At 49.0% G+C, this 19,229-nt stretch overlaps 1 protein-coding gene across 1 annotated transcript; it reads left to right on the forward strand.

The window, feature by feature from the left end:
• The first annotated feature begins 462 nt into the window (after window positions 1–462).
• On the forward strand, window positions 463–16,172 carry LOC102811143 (chromosome unknown open reading frame, human C19orf10). The gene is made up of 6 exons (XM_006868920.1): window positions 463–639; window positions 2,656–2,706; window positions 11,033–11,094; window positions 15,071–15,152; window positions 15,672–15,744; window positions 16,093–16,172. Exons 1-6 carry the CDS (start codon window positions 463–465, stop codon window positions 16,170–16,172), a joined length of 525 nt encoding a protein of 174 aa, XP_006868982.1.
• The last annotated feature ends 3,057 nt before the right edge of the window (window positions 16,173–19,229 follow it).

A 19,229-nucleotide genomic window follows, 5' to 3' on the forward strand; every position in this document is an offset into this window, starting at 1 on the left:
CTATTAGTATTCTGTCAATTCCTGGGGCCTAGTTCTTTGCCAATGCCTTCAGTGCACCTTGGATTTCTTCCTTTTGATCATCTGCTACCTCTTGAAATGGTTGAACATCTATTGTTACTTTTTGGTAGTGACTCACTGACTCCTGTTACTCATCACACTAAATTTTAGCCCATGGGGTTGTTGGCCATAATGATTTACTCTTTCCCTCATCCTTTCTGCATTGATTCCGCGGAAGAACTGTAGGGCCTATCCCATTGCTAGTAACTGGGGAGAAACCAATGGTTTCCACAGGGCAGAGCAGCCCACCCCGAGCCCCGCCCCCAAGATGGCAACTCAAACGGGAGGAGGCGGGACGACACGGCATCACGTGGCCCCAGACGCCAACGTGGCCTCCGGCGGACGCTCCATTTGTCCCTCGCCGCGCCCCGTCCGCCGCCCTAGCCCTGCGGACCGGACCCCAAGATGGCGGCGCCCAGCGGAAAGAGCGACGGCGGCAGAAGCGCGAGCTTGTGGGCCGCGGTGCTGCTGACGGCCATGGCACTGAGGCCGGCCGAGGCAGTGTCCGAACCCACGACGGTGGAGTTTGACGTGCGACCCGGCGGCGTCGTACACACTTTCTCCCAAAACGTGGGCCCTGGGGTATGTGTCACTGCCTTCCGGGAGATTTGAGAGATGGCGGCCGGGGGCAGGGTTTGTGGAGGGGGCGCGGATCTTGAGGGCGGGGACTAAGGAAGAGGCGAGATCTTTCTGGGGCCTCCAGGGGGCGGGCGACCCTGAGGGGGCGTGGTCACAAGTCCACGCCCTGGCTCACCCACCTGGGCTTCTCCGAGTTATGGGTCCTAGGAGACCTGCCCCCCAGAATAGGTAGGGACTGGACAAGTCCGTGATCCCAGAAGGCTGGGAGAGATGGGAACCTATCTATGAACTTGGCGGCTTCCTGATTCTCCCTTCAGACCTTGTTGCTGTGTGTGGGGGAGTCGGTTGTTGATTCTTGTTAAAAGTCAGCTCGGACTCTTAGCGACCCTGTATAGGGTTCCTGGAGTCTCCTGGTGTGGCGCTGTGGGCTAATGGCGTCAGACTGCAAACTCGTTTGAACTGCTAGGTCGGTGGTTCAAGCTCGCCAGCTGCACCTTGGAAACCCTATACAGGGTCGCTATGGGTCGGAATCGACTCGACGGCACTTCACAACAACGACATAGGGTTCCAAGGAGCGGCGGGTGAGTTTGAACCGCTGACTTTATGGTTCAAACTGGCCTCGTGGTCCCGTGCTTTATCCCACAGCTCCACACCAGGGCTCTGTACCGACTCATAGAGACCCTGTATTGGACTCCTGGTGTGGCACTGTAGGATCAGTACTGGACTGCGAATCACAAAGTCGGCAGTTCAATCCCACCAGATGCTCCTTGGAAGCCCTGTATGGGGTCGCTGTAAGTCAGTATCAACTCCATGGCACTAATAACAACAACAACATAGGGTTTTCAAGAGCAGCTAGTGGGTTTGAATCACCCACCTATGGTTAGCAGTCTAGTGCTTACCCTACAGCGCCACATATATAACAGAGTGGAATTGCCCCCATAGGATTTTCTCAACTGTAATCAAGGAGCCTCTGGGTGGGTTCAAACCACCAAGCTTTCTGTTAGCAACCCAGCATTTAACAGTGGTTGTGCCACACGGCAGCTCCAGGTTCACCTATAGGCCAGTCCCCCTGCAGCTCAGACAAGGGAGGAAGTGGCCAGATATTGCTTCCTCCTTCCCTTGTGTAAGGGCCCACAGCTTTATCATGGAGACAGTGCCGACAGGCCTGCAGAGAGGTGCTCACCTGGAGTCAACAGGCCTTGGTCTAGCCCAGTTCTGTCCCCAGCTTGTTGGATAAGCCACTTCCTCTCTCAGGTGCTGCTTCCCTGCTGGTGAAATTGATACAGGAGCTCCCACGTGCTGCATGCTTCCTTACAGCAGGGTACTGTGCTAAATGCTTTGCATGTTAGGCCCATTGTACCAGTTAGAAACCAGCCCTGCGTGTGTGGCCCAGTAGAATTGTGCTCTGTAGTGATGACAGTGACTGGTTTTTTAGAAGTATGTTGCCAGGCCTTTCTTCCAAGTCACCCTTGGGTGAACTGGAATCTCTAGGTTTTTGGTTAGCAGCCCAGCAGAGTCACCTTTTGCACCACTCAGGGATTCCTACACCCATTTTTCAGATAAGTAAACCGAGACTGAGATAGGTTTATACTTGTCCGGAGCCCCAGTAGGGCAGAGGTGGGCTCTCCAGGTGTCCCTGCTTCCAGAGCCTGTGCCCTTAGAGCGGTGGGTGTGAGGCAGTGACCTCTCCCTTCCTGGTCTTTGTTTCTCAGGACCTACAGGAGTTATTTCTTCTGGCTCAGGAGCTCCCTGGTTGGGAGATGAGCAGGGAGTCAGGGATGCAGGGGAGGTTGAAAGCAGGAGAGTTGGATGTCTAGGGACGTCAGCCAGAGGAATCTTGGTCCCCCCACCCCGCTCTGCCCCGCTCTGCCCACCTTAGTACACGTCCAAGAAGGGGAGATGTCGCTTGTCTATGTCATCTTGCCTAGGATTGTAGAATTCCTGAGACTCTGTACCTTTAATACACAGAGCCCTGAGTTATCACCTCCCAGCAAACCGTCCTTCTCTCCCCTCCTCTAGGATAAATACACGTGCGTGTTCACCTACGCTTCTCAAGGAGGGACCAATGAGGTGAGTGGTTCAACATCCAGGGGACAGTGGGACTCCGGTTATACATTCAATACACTCCTCAAACTGTTCTTGCTTATCCAAGAAAAGAGAGGGAGCTTGATTTAAATAGTGGCCACAGTGCCCTGGGGTGGCACTGGGGGTGAGTGCACCAGACTGCAAAGCTGCGCCTAGACCATCATGTGAACGGTTTTGGTAGCGAAGTGGGTCCTGACATTCACTTGTTGTTGTTGTTGTTGTTGTTCTGTGCCGTGGAGTCGGTTCCGACTCATAGTGACCCTGTACAGGGTTTCCAAGGCTGTAAATCTTTATGGGAGCAGAACGCTTCATCTTTCTCCCATGGAACAGCTGGTAGTTTCGAACTGCTGACCTAAAAGTTCACAACCCGATTCGTAACCATTACACTACCGGAGTTCCTTGACATTCACTTAGGCAATGATAAAAGGTGTGATTTCTTCTTTATCCCCACGTTCCCCTGGTGACCACAGTGTGGCCAGCTCCCACCCTCATCAACCCCCAGTGCAGACCTTGCTCTCCAGCTTGGAGTTTGGAGCTACGCGGTTGGGATTCATGCCACAATGAGGTGGGGGCTGCGGCACCGCTTTGATGTGCTGTTTTGGTGCCTGCACTCAGGTGGGCTCCGCTCCAGACCTACAAAACCCACAGAGCCGTCAGATCAGCATTGAACCAGTCACCCTGCCCCAGCTTCCCTGTGGTCCTAACAGACACTGAAACCACCCCCATCAAGGGCCCCCATGAACTACTTCCAGATTGAGCGCCCTGAACATAGCGAGCACCGAGGCCAATAGAAACTCTGCTGTCACGTGCCTTCCACAACCACTTCGTGAGCTCCTTAAATTTCAGAAGCCCCAGCTCCCCCGAGATTTCTCCACTCCAGGTCTAACAACTGCACTGTTTGGTTTTACAAATATGACAATCCCATAGTGTCCCAGAGACAACAGACGATTTTATCTCACACAAAGAAGCAAGAGAGAATGACTCAAACAAATGACCAGGATGCAAAGCCAGAAGACATTTCTGAGGAAGGAAAGGTAATAGAAGTAACTGAAAAAGAATTCAAAAGAATGATAATTAAGTGCCTTTAAAGGATCGATAGAAAGTTCAAGGAGAAGACAAAATTTAAACTTCAGAAGAATTCAAGAAAACACTATGAGAATAAACAGACAAAATAAATGCAAAATTTGAAACCATGCAGAACCTGCAATTAGAAATTCAGAACATTAATGCTAAGATCTCAGAAATGGGCAATACATTGAAAGAGCGAAGGAGCAGATGTGAAACAATGGAAGCCCAAATGACTGAGCTTGAAGAGAAATCTCAATACTAGAAGAACAATCAGAATAAAGAATGAAGAAATGCCAAGAGTTATGTGGGACACCACAAAGAGGAGCAACTTCTGATGGGTGATTGGAATTCCAGAACAGGAAGAGACAGAGAAAATTGTCCAAAAGTTGTTGGACAAAAACTTCCCTAACATGAAAGACAAGATAAGAATACAAGAAGCTGAATGAACTCCAAGCAGGATAGCGCCAAAAGAAAGTCACGTATCACAAGCAAACTTTCCAAAACCCAAAACAAGGAAAGAATCCTGAGAGCAGCTTTGGGAAAAAAAGAAAAGTTGCCTACAAAGGAGAAAAACTAAAACTAGGCTCTGATTTCTCAGCAGAAACCACGCAGGCAACAAGGCACTGGGATGACATGTACAAAACTCTGAAGGAAAATGATTGCCAACCAAGAATCATACTCAGCAAAGCTTTCCCTCAAATACAACAGCAAAATGATAAACAGAAATTAAAGGAATTTGTAATGAACAGACAACTTTACAGAAATGCTTACAGATGTTCTTTGGACTGAAAACCAGTAACAAGAGACAGCAACCTGAGAGTACTGTGTAGGACAACATCACCCAGAACTCTTATTTGTTGTTGTTGTTTTTGTTAGGTGCTATTAAATTCATAGCGACCTATGCACAACAGAATGAAACACTGTCTGGTCCTGCACCAGCCTCAGTCTTTGATACGTTTGAGCCCTTTGCTGCTGCCACTAGTACTAATCCCTCCCGTTGGGAGCCTTCCTCTTCTTTTCCAACCCTCCACTTTACGCTAAGCATAATGTCCTTCTCCAGGGACTGGCCCTCCTGATAATATGTCTCAAGTATGAGAGACAAAGTCTGGCCATTCTGGCCTCCAGGGAACACTCTGGCTGCACTTCTTCCAACACAGATTTGTTTGTTCATCTGGCAGCCCATGGTACTTTTCAGTATTCTCCTCCAACACCATAATTGGTGGGAGTCCAGCTCACGCAGGGTTGTGGGACACGAGAGGAGACGCAGAGTCGGCGAAAATGAAAGCAGTTGAGAGCGTTTGCTTGGTTGACTGAAGCGGGCTCTCTTTCTCTGGCTGCTTGTTCTTATTTTACTGTTGTGGCCCGGCTCAGCAAGTCTTTCTTTTTTATACTTAAAATCACACAATACATAATGAATTGATACTTTGCTCTTTCCTTGAATTATTACACAGTGTATCACAACATTCTTACACCTGGTCATTAGACAACCTGGACAAAAATATTTCTGTGATGTTCAAACTGACTTTCATCTCCTTTCCTAGTAGGTGATAAACTGTTTCTTCTTGTTTCCACGGAAAGATGAAGTCAAACTTTACACAAATCATTTCTACTTATCAGACTCCTGATTACATTTTCTTAGTAACATAAGTTTCTATTAATCATCAATGCTTGTACTACCTTATTATTTCTACTGACTGATTATCAATCTTCTATCCTACATAATGTACTATTATTTTCATAATAAAAAGTCTTACTAACATCTACTTATTTATTTTTCTAAAGTATTCATTAAATTGCTTGGAAGCTATGTGGCATAAATCCCAACCTGGCTAATTGCTGCAGGAAATACAGATTATCAAGTTAAAACTACCCTTCACTTAAGTTCATTATTTTCTGCTTATTTACGCAGGTGCCTGTATGTAGGGGTTTGTGAATTCTGTCTGGTGACTGATTGTGGTGAGGTCTATAGGGGTCGGTCAGCTTGACTCTAATTTGTTATCTGCTTCTGTAGTCTCACAAATGCAGTTACTTTGTACTTAGGATTTCTGTGAAAGGGAGTAATTTATACAATTCTCTTTGAATTCAGGCTACTGAAGTTGAGATAATTGTCCTTTTCCAAGGTTTGTAGAGCTCACAGTGAAAGGCTGTGAATACTGCAATATTATATATTTTTACAAGTGAATTCAGAGTTAACTTGAAGGGAAGACAGAGACCAGCTTTTTGAGAGTCATTTGCCATGCATGATGTCTCTCTTCCCGCTGGAACGGTGTCAAACAGCGGAAGTTAAGCCGCTCTCTGCAATAATTCAAATGCACATGAGGTGCAACTCATATATAGAAGCATTTAAACTCATATGGTGGTGGTGGTGGTCATGTGCCATGTAGTTGATTCTGACTCATAGTGACCCTGTACAGGATTTCTGAGGCTGTAAATCTTTAAGGGAGCAGAAAGCTGCATCTTTCTCTCACAGAACAGCTGTTAGTTTCAAACTGCTGACCTTAAGGTTTGCAGTCCAATTTTTAACCATTACACTACCAGAGCTCCTTAAACTAATGTAGAGAAGTATATAAAGCAGAACATACCAACAAGGCTAAAAATAGGGAACCAGCAGTATCGATGTACAGTGAAGTCAGCTACAAAGCCAAAAAGGGAATTATGTAGAGACAGAACTTCCAAATGGCAAGGAAGTCAAGTAGATTTCAAGATACAACAGATTGCTTTAAGCAGGGGAAAAAATCAATTACAAGGTAACCTCAAAGAAAAATAATACACCTGCACATCAAAATTTAAAAAAGAGGAAGATTTAGTGAACCTTAACACCACAGAAATTAAAATGACAAGGAAACCCTCAAATGAAATGAACTCAGCAGAGAAAATTATGTGGAACAAAGAACCCAACAGCACCACAAAAACACACAGAAAAATGACAGCAGTCAAGTCATACCTATTGATAGTGAAATTGAACATAAATGGATTAAATGTATCAGTCAAGAGACATAAGAGCATAATGGACTATAAAAAACAAAACAAAACCAGGATCCTTCAATATGCTGTCTGCAAGAGACAGAGCAAAAAGATGGAAACAGCCTAAATGCCCAGCAACAGAAGAATGGTTGGACAAAGTTTGGTACAGACACACAGTGAAATACTACAAAATGTTAGCGAACAATGATGAATCTGTGAAACACCTCACAACGTGGCTGAACCTGGAGGACGTTATGCTGAGTGATATTAATCATTCACAAAAGGAGTGGGGAGGGTAGACATGTGTTAGCATGGTAGACACGACAAGAGGGAGGTTGGCTGGGGAAAGATGAAGGTGGCAGAAGTGCACTATGGGGTAGGTGTTGTTGGTTCCTGGAGGAATTACAATCAGGTAGTGAGGCAAAGTGTGTGGTTAGGTGAGTATGGAACTGATGGCCTGCTCTGTGGACCGTCACTCAATTCACAATACAAAGTTTAAAGAGAGAGAGAGGGAATCATCAAACAATATCATTGCTATCACGGGCAAGAGAAATTTTGCTGAAGATGATTTAAAAGTGGCTGCCACAGTACATTGACAGGGAACTGCAGAAACTCTAGCCAGATTCAGAAGACACGGAATGAGGGGTACTGTTGACGTCTGGTGGATCTTGTTTGAAATCAGAGAATACCAGAAAGATGTCTACTTGTAGTTTATCAACTGTGTTAAGGCTATCAGCTGTGTGGATCATGACCAACTGTGGATAAAATCTCAAGGAATGAGTATTCCAGAACACTTCATTGTGCTCCTGAGGAACCTGTATAGAGACCAAGAGACAGTCATTCAAACAGAGCAAGGGAATAATGAATGGTTTAATATCAAGAAAGGTGTGTGTACCTGGGTTGTATCCTTTCATCATACTTAAGTCTGTGTGCTAGACAAATAATCTGAAAAAACTGGATTATATGAGGAAAAACCTGATATCAGGATTGGAGGAAGACTCATTAACAACCTGCAGTATGCAGGTGATACAACCTTGCTTGCTGAAAGTGAAGAAGACTTAAAATATTTACTGATGAAGATCAAAGATCACAGCTTTCAATGTAGGTTGTGCTGCAATTTAAAGAAAATCCTCACCACTTGACCAATAAATAAAATTCATATGAATGGAGAAAAGATTGAAATTGTCAAAGACTTCATTTTGCTCAGATCTACAACCAACACTCAGGGAAGCAGCAATCAAGAAATCAGACAACATACCGCATTCTATAGACCTGCTGCACAAGAGCTCTTTAAAGTATTCAAGAGCAAAGATACCAGTTTGAAGGCTAAGGCATGCCTGACCCAAACCATGCATGGTGTTTTCATTTGCCTCATATGCATGTGAAAGTTGGACTATGAACAAGGAAGACCATAGAACAGGGGTGGGAACCTTTTCTTCTGCCAAGGGTCATTTGGATGTTTATAACATCATTCACGGGCCATACAAAATTACCACCTTAAAAATTAGCCTGGTATATTTGACCAAGCATTTCATTAACTTACCCCTAATGTGATTGATGGCTGGAACTGTGGTTGCCTTGGCACGGCCAGACCAAATAATTTCATGAGCCTTATATGGCCTGTGGGCCGGACGTTCCCTGCCCCTGCTGTAGAATTGATCCATTCAACTTATGGTGCAGGAGAAGAATGTTGAAAGAACTGTGGACTGCCAGAAGAACAGCAGAGCTGTGTTGGAAGAAGTACACCCAGAGGGCTCCATTGGAAGAAGGGCAATGAGATTTCATGTCTCCTACTTCAGACGTGTTATCAGGAGGGACCAGTCCCTGGAGAAGGATGTCATGCTTGGTAAAGTGGAGCGTCAGCGAAAAAGAGGAAGAGCCCCACCAATGAAAGAGATCGACAAGTGGCAGCAGCGATGGGCTCAAGCGTAACAATTGTGAGGTTAGTGCAGGATCAGGCAGTGTTGTTGTGTGTGCGGTCCCTATGACTGGGGACTGACTCAATGGCACCTAACAACAACAATGGGCATACATGGAACGATTCAGGAAGCATCAGGAGAGGAGAGGAATACACCAAAAGAATCCCTCAGCTGTTGGCCATTCTGAGGGGACTCTATATTCAAGACCAATGGTGTTGACAGAAGTGGAAGCTGCGCTGAAGGCATTGATGGAATACAAACTGAAGCAGGGCTGGAGGTGCTCACTCATCCAATTCAAGAAATCCCAAACCAGCTACCTGGGCAGCCAACTGGGAGAGATCCAGCCATGTGCCTGTTTCAAAGGAAGATGATCCAACAATGCAGAAATTACCACTCACAAGTAGAATTTTGCTGAACATAATTCAAAACCAGTTGCAGCAAGACATAGACAGGGAAATGCCAGAAATCCAAGTCCAGTTCAGAAGAAGACGTGGAGTGAAGAATATCATTGCTGGTGTCAGATGGATCTTGGCTGAAAGCAGAGAATATCAGAAAGACATTTGCCTGTGTTTTATTGACTATGCAGAAACATTCAATGTGTTGTTGTTAAGTGTCACCGAGTCAATTCCAACCCATAGCAACCCTGTATAGGGTTTGTGAAGAGTGACTGGTGGGTTTGAACTGCTGACCTTATGGTTAGCAGTCCAGTGCTTATCTTACAGCACCACACCAAGAGTTCATACTTCTTCAGACTGTTTGCTGAGTAAATAATCCGAGAAGCTGGATTATATGAAGAAGAGGCATCAGGTTTGGAGGAAGACTCATTAACAACCTGCAATATGCAGACAACACTACCTGCTTCCTAGAAGCAAACAAGATGTGAAGCACTTTTTGATGATCAAATGATTTATTAGGCATATTTACTGCAAAGGATTTCTTGAAAGTGATTTAAAACAAAGATCTCACTTGGAAGACTAAGGTGCCACGTGATCCAAGCCATGGTATTTTTAGTGGCTTCATAAGCATCCCTGCAAAAGCTGGACAGTGAGTAAGCGCGCCGGAAGAGCTGATGCCTGTGAATTACAGTGTTGGCTAAGGATATTGGATACATCATGGACTGTCAGAAGAACCCACAGATCTGTCTTGGAAGAAGTATAGTCAGAATTCCTCTTAGAAGTGAGGATGGTACTATGGCCATGTGATCAGGAGGGACCAGGCCCTGGAGAAGGATCCCGTGCTTGGTAAAATGGAGGACCAGTGCAAAAGAGGGAGACCCCCAACAAGATGGACTAACACAGTTTCTGCGACAGTGGGCCCATTGTGGGGACAGCACAGAGTCGGCCAGTGTTTCCTTCAGTTGCACATGGCAGCATTATCCTGCTGATGCTGGGTTTGGTTTGGGGTCAGACAGGACGTCCGTCATATGGACGGCCCACAGTGTGTGTAGTCATCTGGTTCTCGGGAGCAGTGCTGCAGTGTGAATCCTGCTGTGCACGCGTTTACGCGTCTCTTGGAGTCTCTGCTGTCAGCGTGATTTTTTGGTAATGTTTATGTCTTTGCCTCATTTGCAAGAACTTGGTAAGAGCTCTAGAAGCCTGTCTGAGACATGTATTTCACAGGATGGATTGTTTCCAGGTGCTCAGGGGCCTCGGGGCTTCAGGCAGGTGTTTTTACATGGCCCAGCGAAGGGAAGACTGCATGGTGAGCCTTCAGGTATGGCCTGCTGCTAGTGTCCCGTGTCACGCAAGGATGATTGTCCCCGCTTTGTGCTCAATGGCAAAACGCATCTATACAACCATTTATTCCCACTACAGTTAGCATAAAGATGGTTGTGTTTCTTTAATGGAAAAGCTCCCGGGAGATTAGCGTAGACTCTGCCAGTTTGCTAGCTAAAAACAAAGCCTCTGGCTACCCGTCTAGAACAGCAGTGGCCTTCCATTACTGTTTGGCCAGGCTTTTGGAGGCCATGACAATTACAACAGCCTGGTAGCAGTGTGGTTTTTTGCCGAGTCCCTGGGTAGCAGACCCAAAGGCTGGCAGTTTGAACGTACCCAGAAGTGCCTCGGAAGAAAGATCTGGTGTTCTGCTGTGACGGAACCCAGCCTTGAAACCCAACGGAGCACAGTTGTACTCTGTACACATACTGGGTCACCACGCGTCGGTAGCTGATGGTTTTGTTTTGTTTGGTCGGTTTGGGGGTAGTGTGTTTTGGATGTTGTCGAGGAGTGGCTGACTCCAGCCTAGGCCACCGGAACAGTTTACTCCCTTTGGAGGATACACACAACCTGTGGACTTGCTGAGAGAGCCCGGTGCAGCCAGCCCACGTCCCCGACTGACCTATACTTCTCTTCTCTCCCCAGAAGTGGCAGATGAGCCTGGGGACCAGCGAGGACCATCAGCATTTCACCTGTACCATCTGGAGGTGAGCAAGGGAGGCAGGATGGTCCTGCCCGCACACAGGGAACACAGACCAGCGGTACAGGCAGAGGGCTCCCCCAGAAAGCACACTGGCCCCGAAGTAGAGAGGAGGGGAGGTTGAGGAAGAGTATCCCAGGCCCAGCTAGGTCAGCGTGGTGTCCACAGCCAGAGAAGGAGCTCAGAGGGACCGGGTCCCACAGCCAGCAGGGGCCCATCAGGGTACAACCGTCACCCTAGGGCTTGCTTTCTGAATTCCTACAGAGCTCACTCTTCCCAGGTGAGCACCTCAGGGCTTCTTACGGTATTCAGAGTTCTGCAGCCATCACTACTGCCGGCTTCCAGAACAGTCCGTCACCCCCAAAAGAAACCCCCCTGGTCCTCACTCCCCATCCCTGCTGCCTCCAAGCCTGTGAGATAGACAGAACCGCCCCACAGGCTGCCCTAGGCTGTCACCTTCCGGAGCCCGTCTCCTGGTCTGTCCTCCTAGGGAGCCGCTGTGGGAGGGATTCCAACCGCTGACTTCAGTTAGCATCCCAGCACTTAACCACTGTGCCATCAGTCTACTTTCTGTCTGCATGAATTCACCTGTTCTGGACATTTCCTACCAATGGAATCAGATTTGTGTCTGTCTACCCAAATTATGGAGTCCTAGTATAGCGCTGTGGGTTAATGTGCCGGACTGCAAAGCCGTTTGAACTGTAAGGTCAGTGGTTCAAGCTCACCAGCCGCTCCTCGGAAACCCTACACAGGGTCGCTATGGGTCGGAACTGACTTGATGGCATTTTAAAAACAACAGTACCCACATTATAGCTGAATAATAGGCCATTGTCACCAGAGGGCATTAGGCATAGATGTGCTGCAGTCAGAACCCAGCAGCATGTGGAGAAGTAGCCGGAAGAGGCACATCTGGCTGGGGAGGCCCGTGAGGAGGCGGTGTGGTCACCTACACATGGGTAGAGAGCTGTTGGTAATAAAGGTCTGCCACAGGAGAACTGCCCACACCTGCCCTCCTGGGCGTCTCAGACCCCCCCATTCCCTGTCTCACATCACCTATGGCTATTCATTGTTCCTGGGTTTCATCTCCCTGTAGTGGGGCCGGTGGCCACCTCCAACTTGTTCCTGGATCCCTACTGCTTGATAAGTAAAGTGGGGAGACAAGAAGGGCGTGACTGAGTGAGTGGGTATATGAATGTCGGAGGGAGTGAGGAATACAAGAGTATATGGATGAGTGAATGAATCAGTGTGTGAATGAGTGAGGAAATGAATCAGTATATGGATGAGTGAATGAATCAGTATATGAATGAGTGAGGAAATGAATGAATATATGGATGAGTGAATAAATGATGGAGGAGTGAGTCAGTGATTCCATAGTGACTGAAGGAGTGAGTCAGTGTGTGAGTGAATGAGAGTTCAGGAAGAAGGTTCTGGAAACTCATCACATCTCTAGTACATATCACCCCATGTGGTAAATATTTCTCCAACATTAATTATGAGTCTGATATGACATAGTGCAGTCACTTTGGGGGACACAAAAGAAGTCCTGGCCATGGCCCCCATGGATCCATACAAATGCAGTCGGTGACAGTGTGTTGGGCAAGGACACCAGGCCTGATCATGACATTCATGTTTCCCACGGGCTGCTGCACAGGACTTTACACACAGCAGGGGCTGTGTGGGGAGATGGTCGCCTACCCTGGGACTGACCCATTGGTGGCAGCCGCCCACCTGTGTGTCTCCACAGGTGATTACAGGAAAATTACAGGGTGGCCTATGTCTTCTGTCTGCACCAGCCTTCTGATAGCATCGAGGTGGGGCATAGACGGGACCCACCTACAGCCTCACATCATACCCTCTGGGTGGCTTAAAAAATGCTGCATGGCTGAAAGTTCTGGACAGAGGCCACCATTCAGCTGAGAGGAACCAGAACCGACTCTTGGTGACCTGGGTGTGTCAGAGAAGACCTGTGCTCACAGGGTCCTCAGTGGCTGAGTTTTTAGGAAGTTTCCCTTCTGGAAGGACTTGAACCTAGTCTAGCCTTCGGTTTGGCTGCTGTTAGGGCTGGAATGGTGTCTCCCCCGCTGCCTCTGGTAACAATCCCGTATGGGACTGGGTTTGTCTTTGGTATGTGGCTAAGACAGGATTAGTGTAGGGTGTGTTTTGAGTTGTGTCTGTTGTTGTTAAGCCAACTCAGAGCAACCCTGTGTAGGGTTTCCAAGGAGCATCGGCCTCTTTCTGTAGCTGTCTCTCTCAGTGTTTCTGTTCAGCGGGGGCGGGGCGTGGCAGGGGTGTGGTCTCCACTGTCACCACCCAGGAACTCCGGGCTGAGAGGAGGGCCGGCCTCAGTGGGTGGGGCCTCCAGACTCAGAGGTGCCACCCCTTCGCAGCACCAGGCCCAGACAGGGGGTTGTTGTTGTTAAGTGCCGTCGAGTCGGTTCCGACCCATAGCGACCCTGTACAGGGTTTCCGAGGGTGTAAATCTTTACGGGAGTAGAAAGCCTCATCTTTCTCCCGTGGAGCGGCTGGTAGTTTCGAACCGCTGACCTTAAGGTTCGCAGCCCGATTCGTAACCACTACGCTACCAGAGACAGGGGGTAAGGGTCCAATAATCGGGGCTCCCTCAGAAGTGTCTCCCTTCCCACCACCCCTATCCCTCCCCCGCCAAACCCACACCTCTGTTCCCTGCTGCCACTGCGCTCCTCCACCCTCTGAACCCCATCACAGTCTGTTCTCTGCGGGCCGCCAGATGGAGCTTTCTAAACCAGACACGCTGGTACAGCACCTTCCCCTCGCCACCTCGACCCCGTTACAGCCTCTTCCTTGGGCCCAAAGTAGCTCCCTGCGCTGTCCACTTAGTGCCTGTGTGGCACATCCTCTGGACGCCGGGTTGCTGGGCCAGCTGCTAGCACGGTGCTGCGCTCCGTGAACAGTCTTCAGCGCTGTTGTTTAGCTCGGAAGGAAGATGACGCCTGATGGCCGTACGTGAACAAATCTTGGAAACATGAAAGAAGGCGGATACGAATGACTGTGATCTACTTACATAATCGTCCCGAACAGACAAGTGTGTGGAGACAGCATGATTTCGTGCTTTGGGAGGTTTAAGGGAGGGGAGCGGATGGTCACAGCTGGAGCAGTGCTGAGTTTCTGCTGGTGGTGACAAAAACAGCTTGGAATCGGTGGTGGTGGTGGTGATGTGCCGTGGACTCGGTTCTGACTCTTAGTGACCCTGCACAGGGTTTCCGAGTTTGAAAATCTACAGAAGCAGAAAGCCTCATCTTTCTGCTGCGGAGCAGCTGGTAGTATTGAACTGTGACCTTGAGGTTAGCAGCCCAATTCAGAACCACTATACTACCACAGCTCCTTTAGGTAAAGCCTGAACAGTTCCATGAGACCCAGGGAGGAAGTGGGGAGGGCACTGGTACGTGGAGGGCATTACAACTAATGTCACAAAATGGGTCTGAATTAGGGGAGTGGAAAACTGATGGATACTGTAAATTGTCACCCAACTACAGTGTCAAAAAAAGGGGGGGGACATCTGGGGGACGGATGACTACAGAAGGAGACACGACAGGGAACATTCAGTCAGTCGTTATTTTCCAAAGATTGTCCTGAGCAAAACCGACATCCGGCCCACGGTGGTTGCACAAAATACAATATTCACTTTCAGCGTTAAAAAGAAAAGGTCTCATAACAGACTTTACATGACGTGTATTTTGCTACAATAACAGATTACTCAGTGAGTGAACATAAGGGTCTCAGCCTAGAAGGGGAGAGAGATTGTCAAGAACCAAGCCAGAAGAACATTCCGGAAAGGAGGCGAGAGGCAGTGATGTTCAGGGGCCCTGTCTGTTGTCCCCAGAGCCAGTCCCACTTGGAAACCTGGTTTCCCTCTTAAGGTGCAGGGGACAGAGCAGCCGAAAGCAGCTGCTCCCTGCTAAGCTCTGGCCCCCGCACAGACTCCCTCACCTGTCCTGTCTTTACAGACCCCAGGGAAAATCCTACCTCTACTTCACACAGTTCAAGGCGGAAGTGCGGGGCGCCGAGATCGAGTACGGCATGGCATATGTGAGTACATCATCTGGTTTTTAAACGTTACGCAGGGGAGAATGCCATTATCTCACTTCCACAAGTTATTACTGGAATTGGTAAAAACAGAACTAAATACCTTCCTGCTAGGATTTATAGGAGGAGCTCTGGTGGCGCTAACAGGTAAGCACTCAGTTGAAAGGTTGGCACACAGCCATCAACTCCGTGGGAGAAAGGCTTGGTGATCTGCTCCTGTAAAGATGACAGCCTCGGAAGCCCCGTGGGGCAACTCTGCGCTGTCACATGGGATCGCCATGAGTCAGTATTGGCTCGATAGCATCCAACAACAATGTGCAGTGGAGGGAGGCGTGGCCACGTTAAAGCTAGCTGACGGGCTTGAAGTGGTCGAATGACCTATCGTCTCTGTCGCTTACATGCGTCAGAAAGCAACATCCATCCCTGAGTGAGAAAGTTTGGCTGTCGTCTCTGTTGCCCAGAAAGCAAACACAGTCATTACCAGTCTTCCTGATTTGTGGTTCTCATAATGTTCCCATTCAGTCTAAAGCCGCGTTTGAAAGAGAAAATGATGTTCCCCTGAAAAATGAGGAGTTTGAAGTGACCAAAACAGCAGGTATGTAAAGGTGGGGCCTGGGGGAAGGGGCTGCTTAGCCAGGATGTTGTGGGACTGCTCTGGATTATAGGCAGGGCTCCACAGGTTTTCCCCGGAAAGGGCCAGAGAATAGATTGTTTGGGCTTTGCAGGCCTTTTACCTCTTACCAGTAAGTGCCTGGGATCTTTGTTCTGTCCTCACCCACAAGCCTCTCAGTGCTGGGGGCCTTTCAGCGTTGACATCTGCTCTAGGAGTGCTCCCCTCCGCCTTTCTCGTTCCTTCCTGTAGCCCTCTCCCTCACAGTAGGCACGGGAGTCTTGAGGATTTGGGGGTCTTGAGGAGTCCAGTGATGTGTCTCTTCTCTTGTAGTGACTCACAGGCCTGGGGCCTTCAAGGCTGAGCTGTCCAAGCTGGTGATTGTGGCCAAGGCGTCCCACAGTGAACTGTGACCAGGAGTCCCACTGAATGTGGCTTCTCATCTCTGAGCGAGGCCAGGGCCCAGAGGACTGGTACATTCCCAATTTTCTGGGGATGCTCTCAGCCTTCAGCTCTGTCTGGAGGAGTTCACACGGCACCAAGGCCCTGGGCCAAATTCAAAGGGTCAGGAGTCCTGAGGACCTGTAGGGCTTCTTCCTGGATTTCCAGAACCTTCCCTATCTGCTGCTCTGCTTTTCCCAAACACAGATGAATCCTGGTCCGTGATTCAGCTGCTTTTCCTTCTTACTAGAAAGGGCATTCGGGCGCATTGGGGGGCATATCATGGCTTTTCTGGAGCTGTCCACCCACAAGCTCTAGGATGTGCTGGGAGAGTAGCCCCACCTTACCCTGAGCACACCCTGACCATCACCAGGCCCACAGCTCTCGTCCGCTCCCAGGATGTTTTCTTTCAGACTGGCCAGGGAGAAAGGCCATGTTCTTTGGTATTTAAATAAAAAAGCAGGATGGAAAAAGAACCACAAAGATTCAGCATCTGGGGCGGTGGGTACAGGGGGCTCGTGGGGTGAGGAACCCTGATGGAGATGCTCAGTCTTGCTGCAGTTGAAAGAACTGGGACGCTGTTCGATCTGCCAACCTTTCAGTTCATGTGCTCACCTCGGACCACCCAGGGACCAGCCATCTGCTCACAACTCCATTACTGAGCAGGGGGCACAAACCCACGCTCACACCCTGTTGGTAGATTTTTGCCACAGTGGCCTGGAGCAAAATCGACTGCTTTCTTTGGAGATTATTTTTTCAAGAAAAAGGTATCCCCAAGCAAACAAAAACTGCCTAGGCCACTCAGAGTCATCATCCTAGGTCTGACCTTCAATATCACTTCTTTCTCTGGGCAGGCAGCATCTCACCAGCCAACAAGAGCAAAGCCTCCTTCCTTGACTTCTTCTGTAAGCCTGGCTTTCTTGAGGAATGCTCACAAATTATAACCTTGCTAATTATAACCAGGGAAGTCCCACTCCAGCCCAGGGGTGGGGGTGGGGGACCGATGGTTAAGCACATGGCAGATAAAAGTTTGGCAGTGTGAACTCACCAGTGACTCCCAGGGAGAAAGCCTTGGCATTATGTTCCCGTCATTACAGCCAAGAAAGCCTATGGGGCAGTTTGCTGTCACACATGGGGTCAGCCCGCATCAGAATAGACCAGGGGGCACGTAACAGCAGCCGCCGCCACTGGGTTCTGGGGGCAGCTCGTCTGGGGTGAACTGTGTGTCTCCCTCTGAAAGCTCTGCTGGAGTCATCAAGGCCCCTGTAAACATGGCCTTGTTTGGAAGCAGGGATCTTGGGAGAGTTGGTCAGTCAGGATCACAAGAGGTCACACTGGAGTCCATGTAAAACCAGTTGACATTGAGTGAACCCCCACTCCTAATGACCCAGAACTCTGCTCCGTGAGGTTTTCAGGGGCTGGGGTTTTGGAAGTCAATCACTAGGACTTCTTCCGAGGAGCCTCTAAATGGACTCGAACCTCCAACCTTTCAGTCAGCAGCAGAGCACGTTCACCATTCCCTCTCCCCATCCCAGCCTGGAGGAGGGTAGATCCTTGTCCAGTGTGACTCCTTAGGATAGGGGACCTGCCACCACCCTGAATTTAGCCTCCTGGCCTCCAGAACTCTTGAGACGGTACCTACCCTGTTCTTTAAATCCAGCCCCAGGAGTGGGGTCTCTGCCCAGGACCAGAGACCACTGTCAGTGTGCAGAGTGGGTGGGTGCCATAGTCCTTCCCATGCCCCGTGTGCCTGCATGTCTCCGTGTGGCTTACCTTAAATCGAGGGCAGAGCCACCTGGGCCCGATCTAGCTTCCTTAGTGGCAACACAACAGTTAAGCCCTCAGCTGCCAACTGAAAGGTCGGCTGGACAAAGACCTGGCAATCTGCTCCAGTAAAGATCCCAGTCCAGGAAAACGCAATGAAGCAGTTGCGTCGTCTGGACACGTGGACTGTGTTCGCCTGTCATCCAGGTGCCCAGTGGAGCGAGTGGGTACTGAACCTGTCGGCCAGGGCCACAGAAGTATGACATTTCTCTGCAACTTGGCTTTAAAACTGCAGACAGCATCAGGGAGCATCACATGGCTGAATCACCCGTCCCTGCAGAACTCAAAACAGGAGGCGCGTGCTCTTATTTAAAATGAGTCTTTTTTTTTTTTAATTAAACCTCAAATTTATGCAAGCGCCAAGACAGGCTGGACAGCCCAGCAGGGAGCAAGTACTCGTGGTGATGCTAGGCAGATTCCCTCAGGGCAGGTGCTCACTGGGGCACTTTTGTCCTCCCATGTGAAGATCTGAGAGGTTTGTGCTTTTGAAGGATGAGACAGAGGTAGGAAGAGCTGCCTCTCTGGCAAAGAAAGCCTTTGGCTTGTTCAGAGAGCTGAAACCAAAGTGCTGTGAGCCCGGGTTCTAATCAACAAACAAAACAGGCCACAGAGAGGCAAAAGGGAGTGGTGAGGACTGTGGCAAAGCCATTTCAGCAGCTTGTCACCAGGCTCCAGAGGCCAGACCTGGTGTGTTCTCAAGAGAACCTCCCAAGCTAGATTCTTCTGTGAATGTGTTTTTGTTTTTCAGTGCTGATAACCCATGCCAGATGTCTCCAATACCACTTGGGAAGGACCAAACTATCTCACCTAATAAGGCCTGTAGGCGCTCCGTTTGTAACCTTTGCCCTACACAGACCTAGTTCTGCATAACAGTCCCTCCCCCCACTGGCACTCAAAAATAACCCTCCTGACCGGGATACCGTATTTTGTAACCTTTGAAAACTCTCTCCTCCTAACAAGCAGGCATTGCAAACCCACACCCCTCCCCATGCAGCACCAGCCCAGCTGAGAAGCCGCATCTTCCCAGGGGCAAGGAGAACTGCTCGCTTTCCTCCCCATGGTCTGTCACATTAAAAACAGGAGCGGGGTTCGCGCATTCGTTCTTTGCCAACAGGAAATTACAATTTTTAAATGTGCACACACACCCCCAATGCCTTTCCCTTTGTCCCCTGCCCTGTTGAAACATCGGGTTAGAGCCCACCCAA

Source organism: Chrysochloris asiatica, unplaced genomic scaffold (genome assembly GCF_000296735.1).
Source record: "Chrysochloris asiatica unplaced genomic scaffold, ChrAsi1.0 scaffold00125, whole genome shotgun sequence".
NCBI classification, from domain to species: Eukaryota; Metazoa; Chordata; class Mammalia; order Afrosoricida; family Chrysochloridae; genus Chrysochloris; species Chrysochloris asiatica.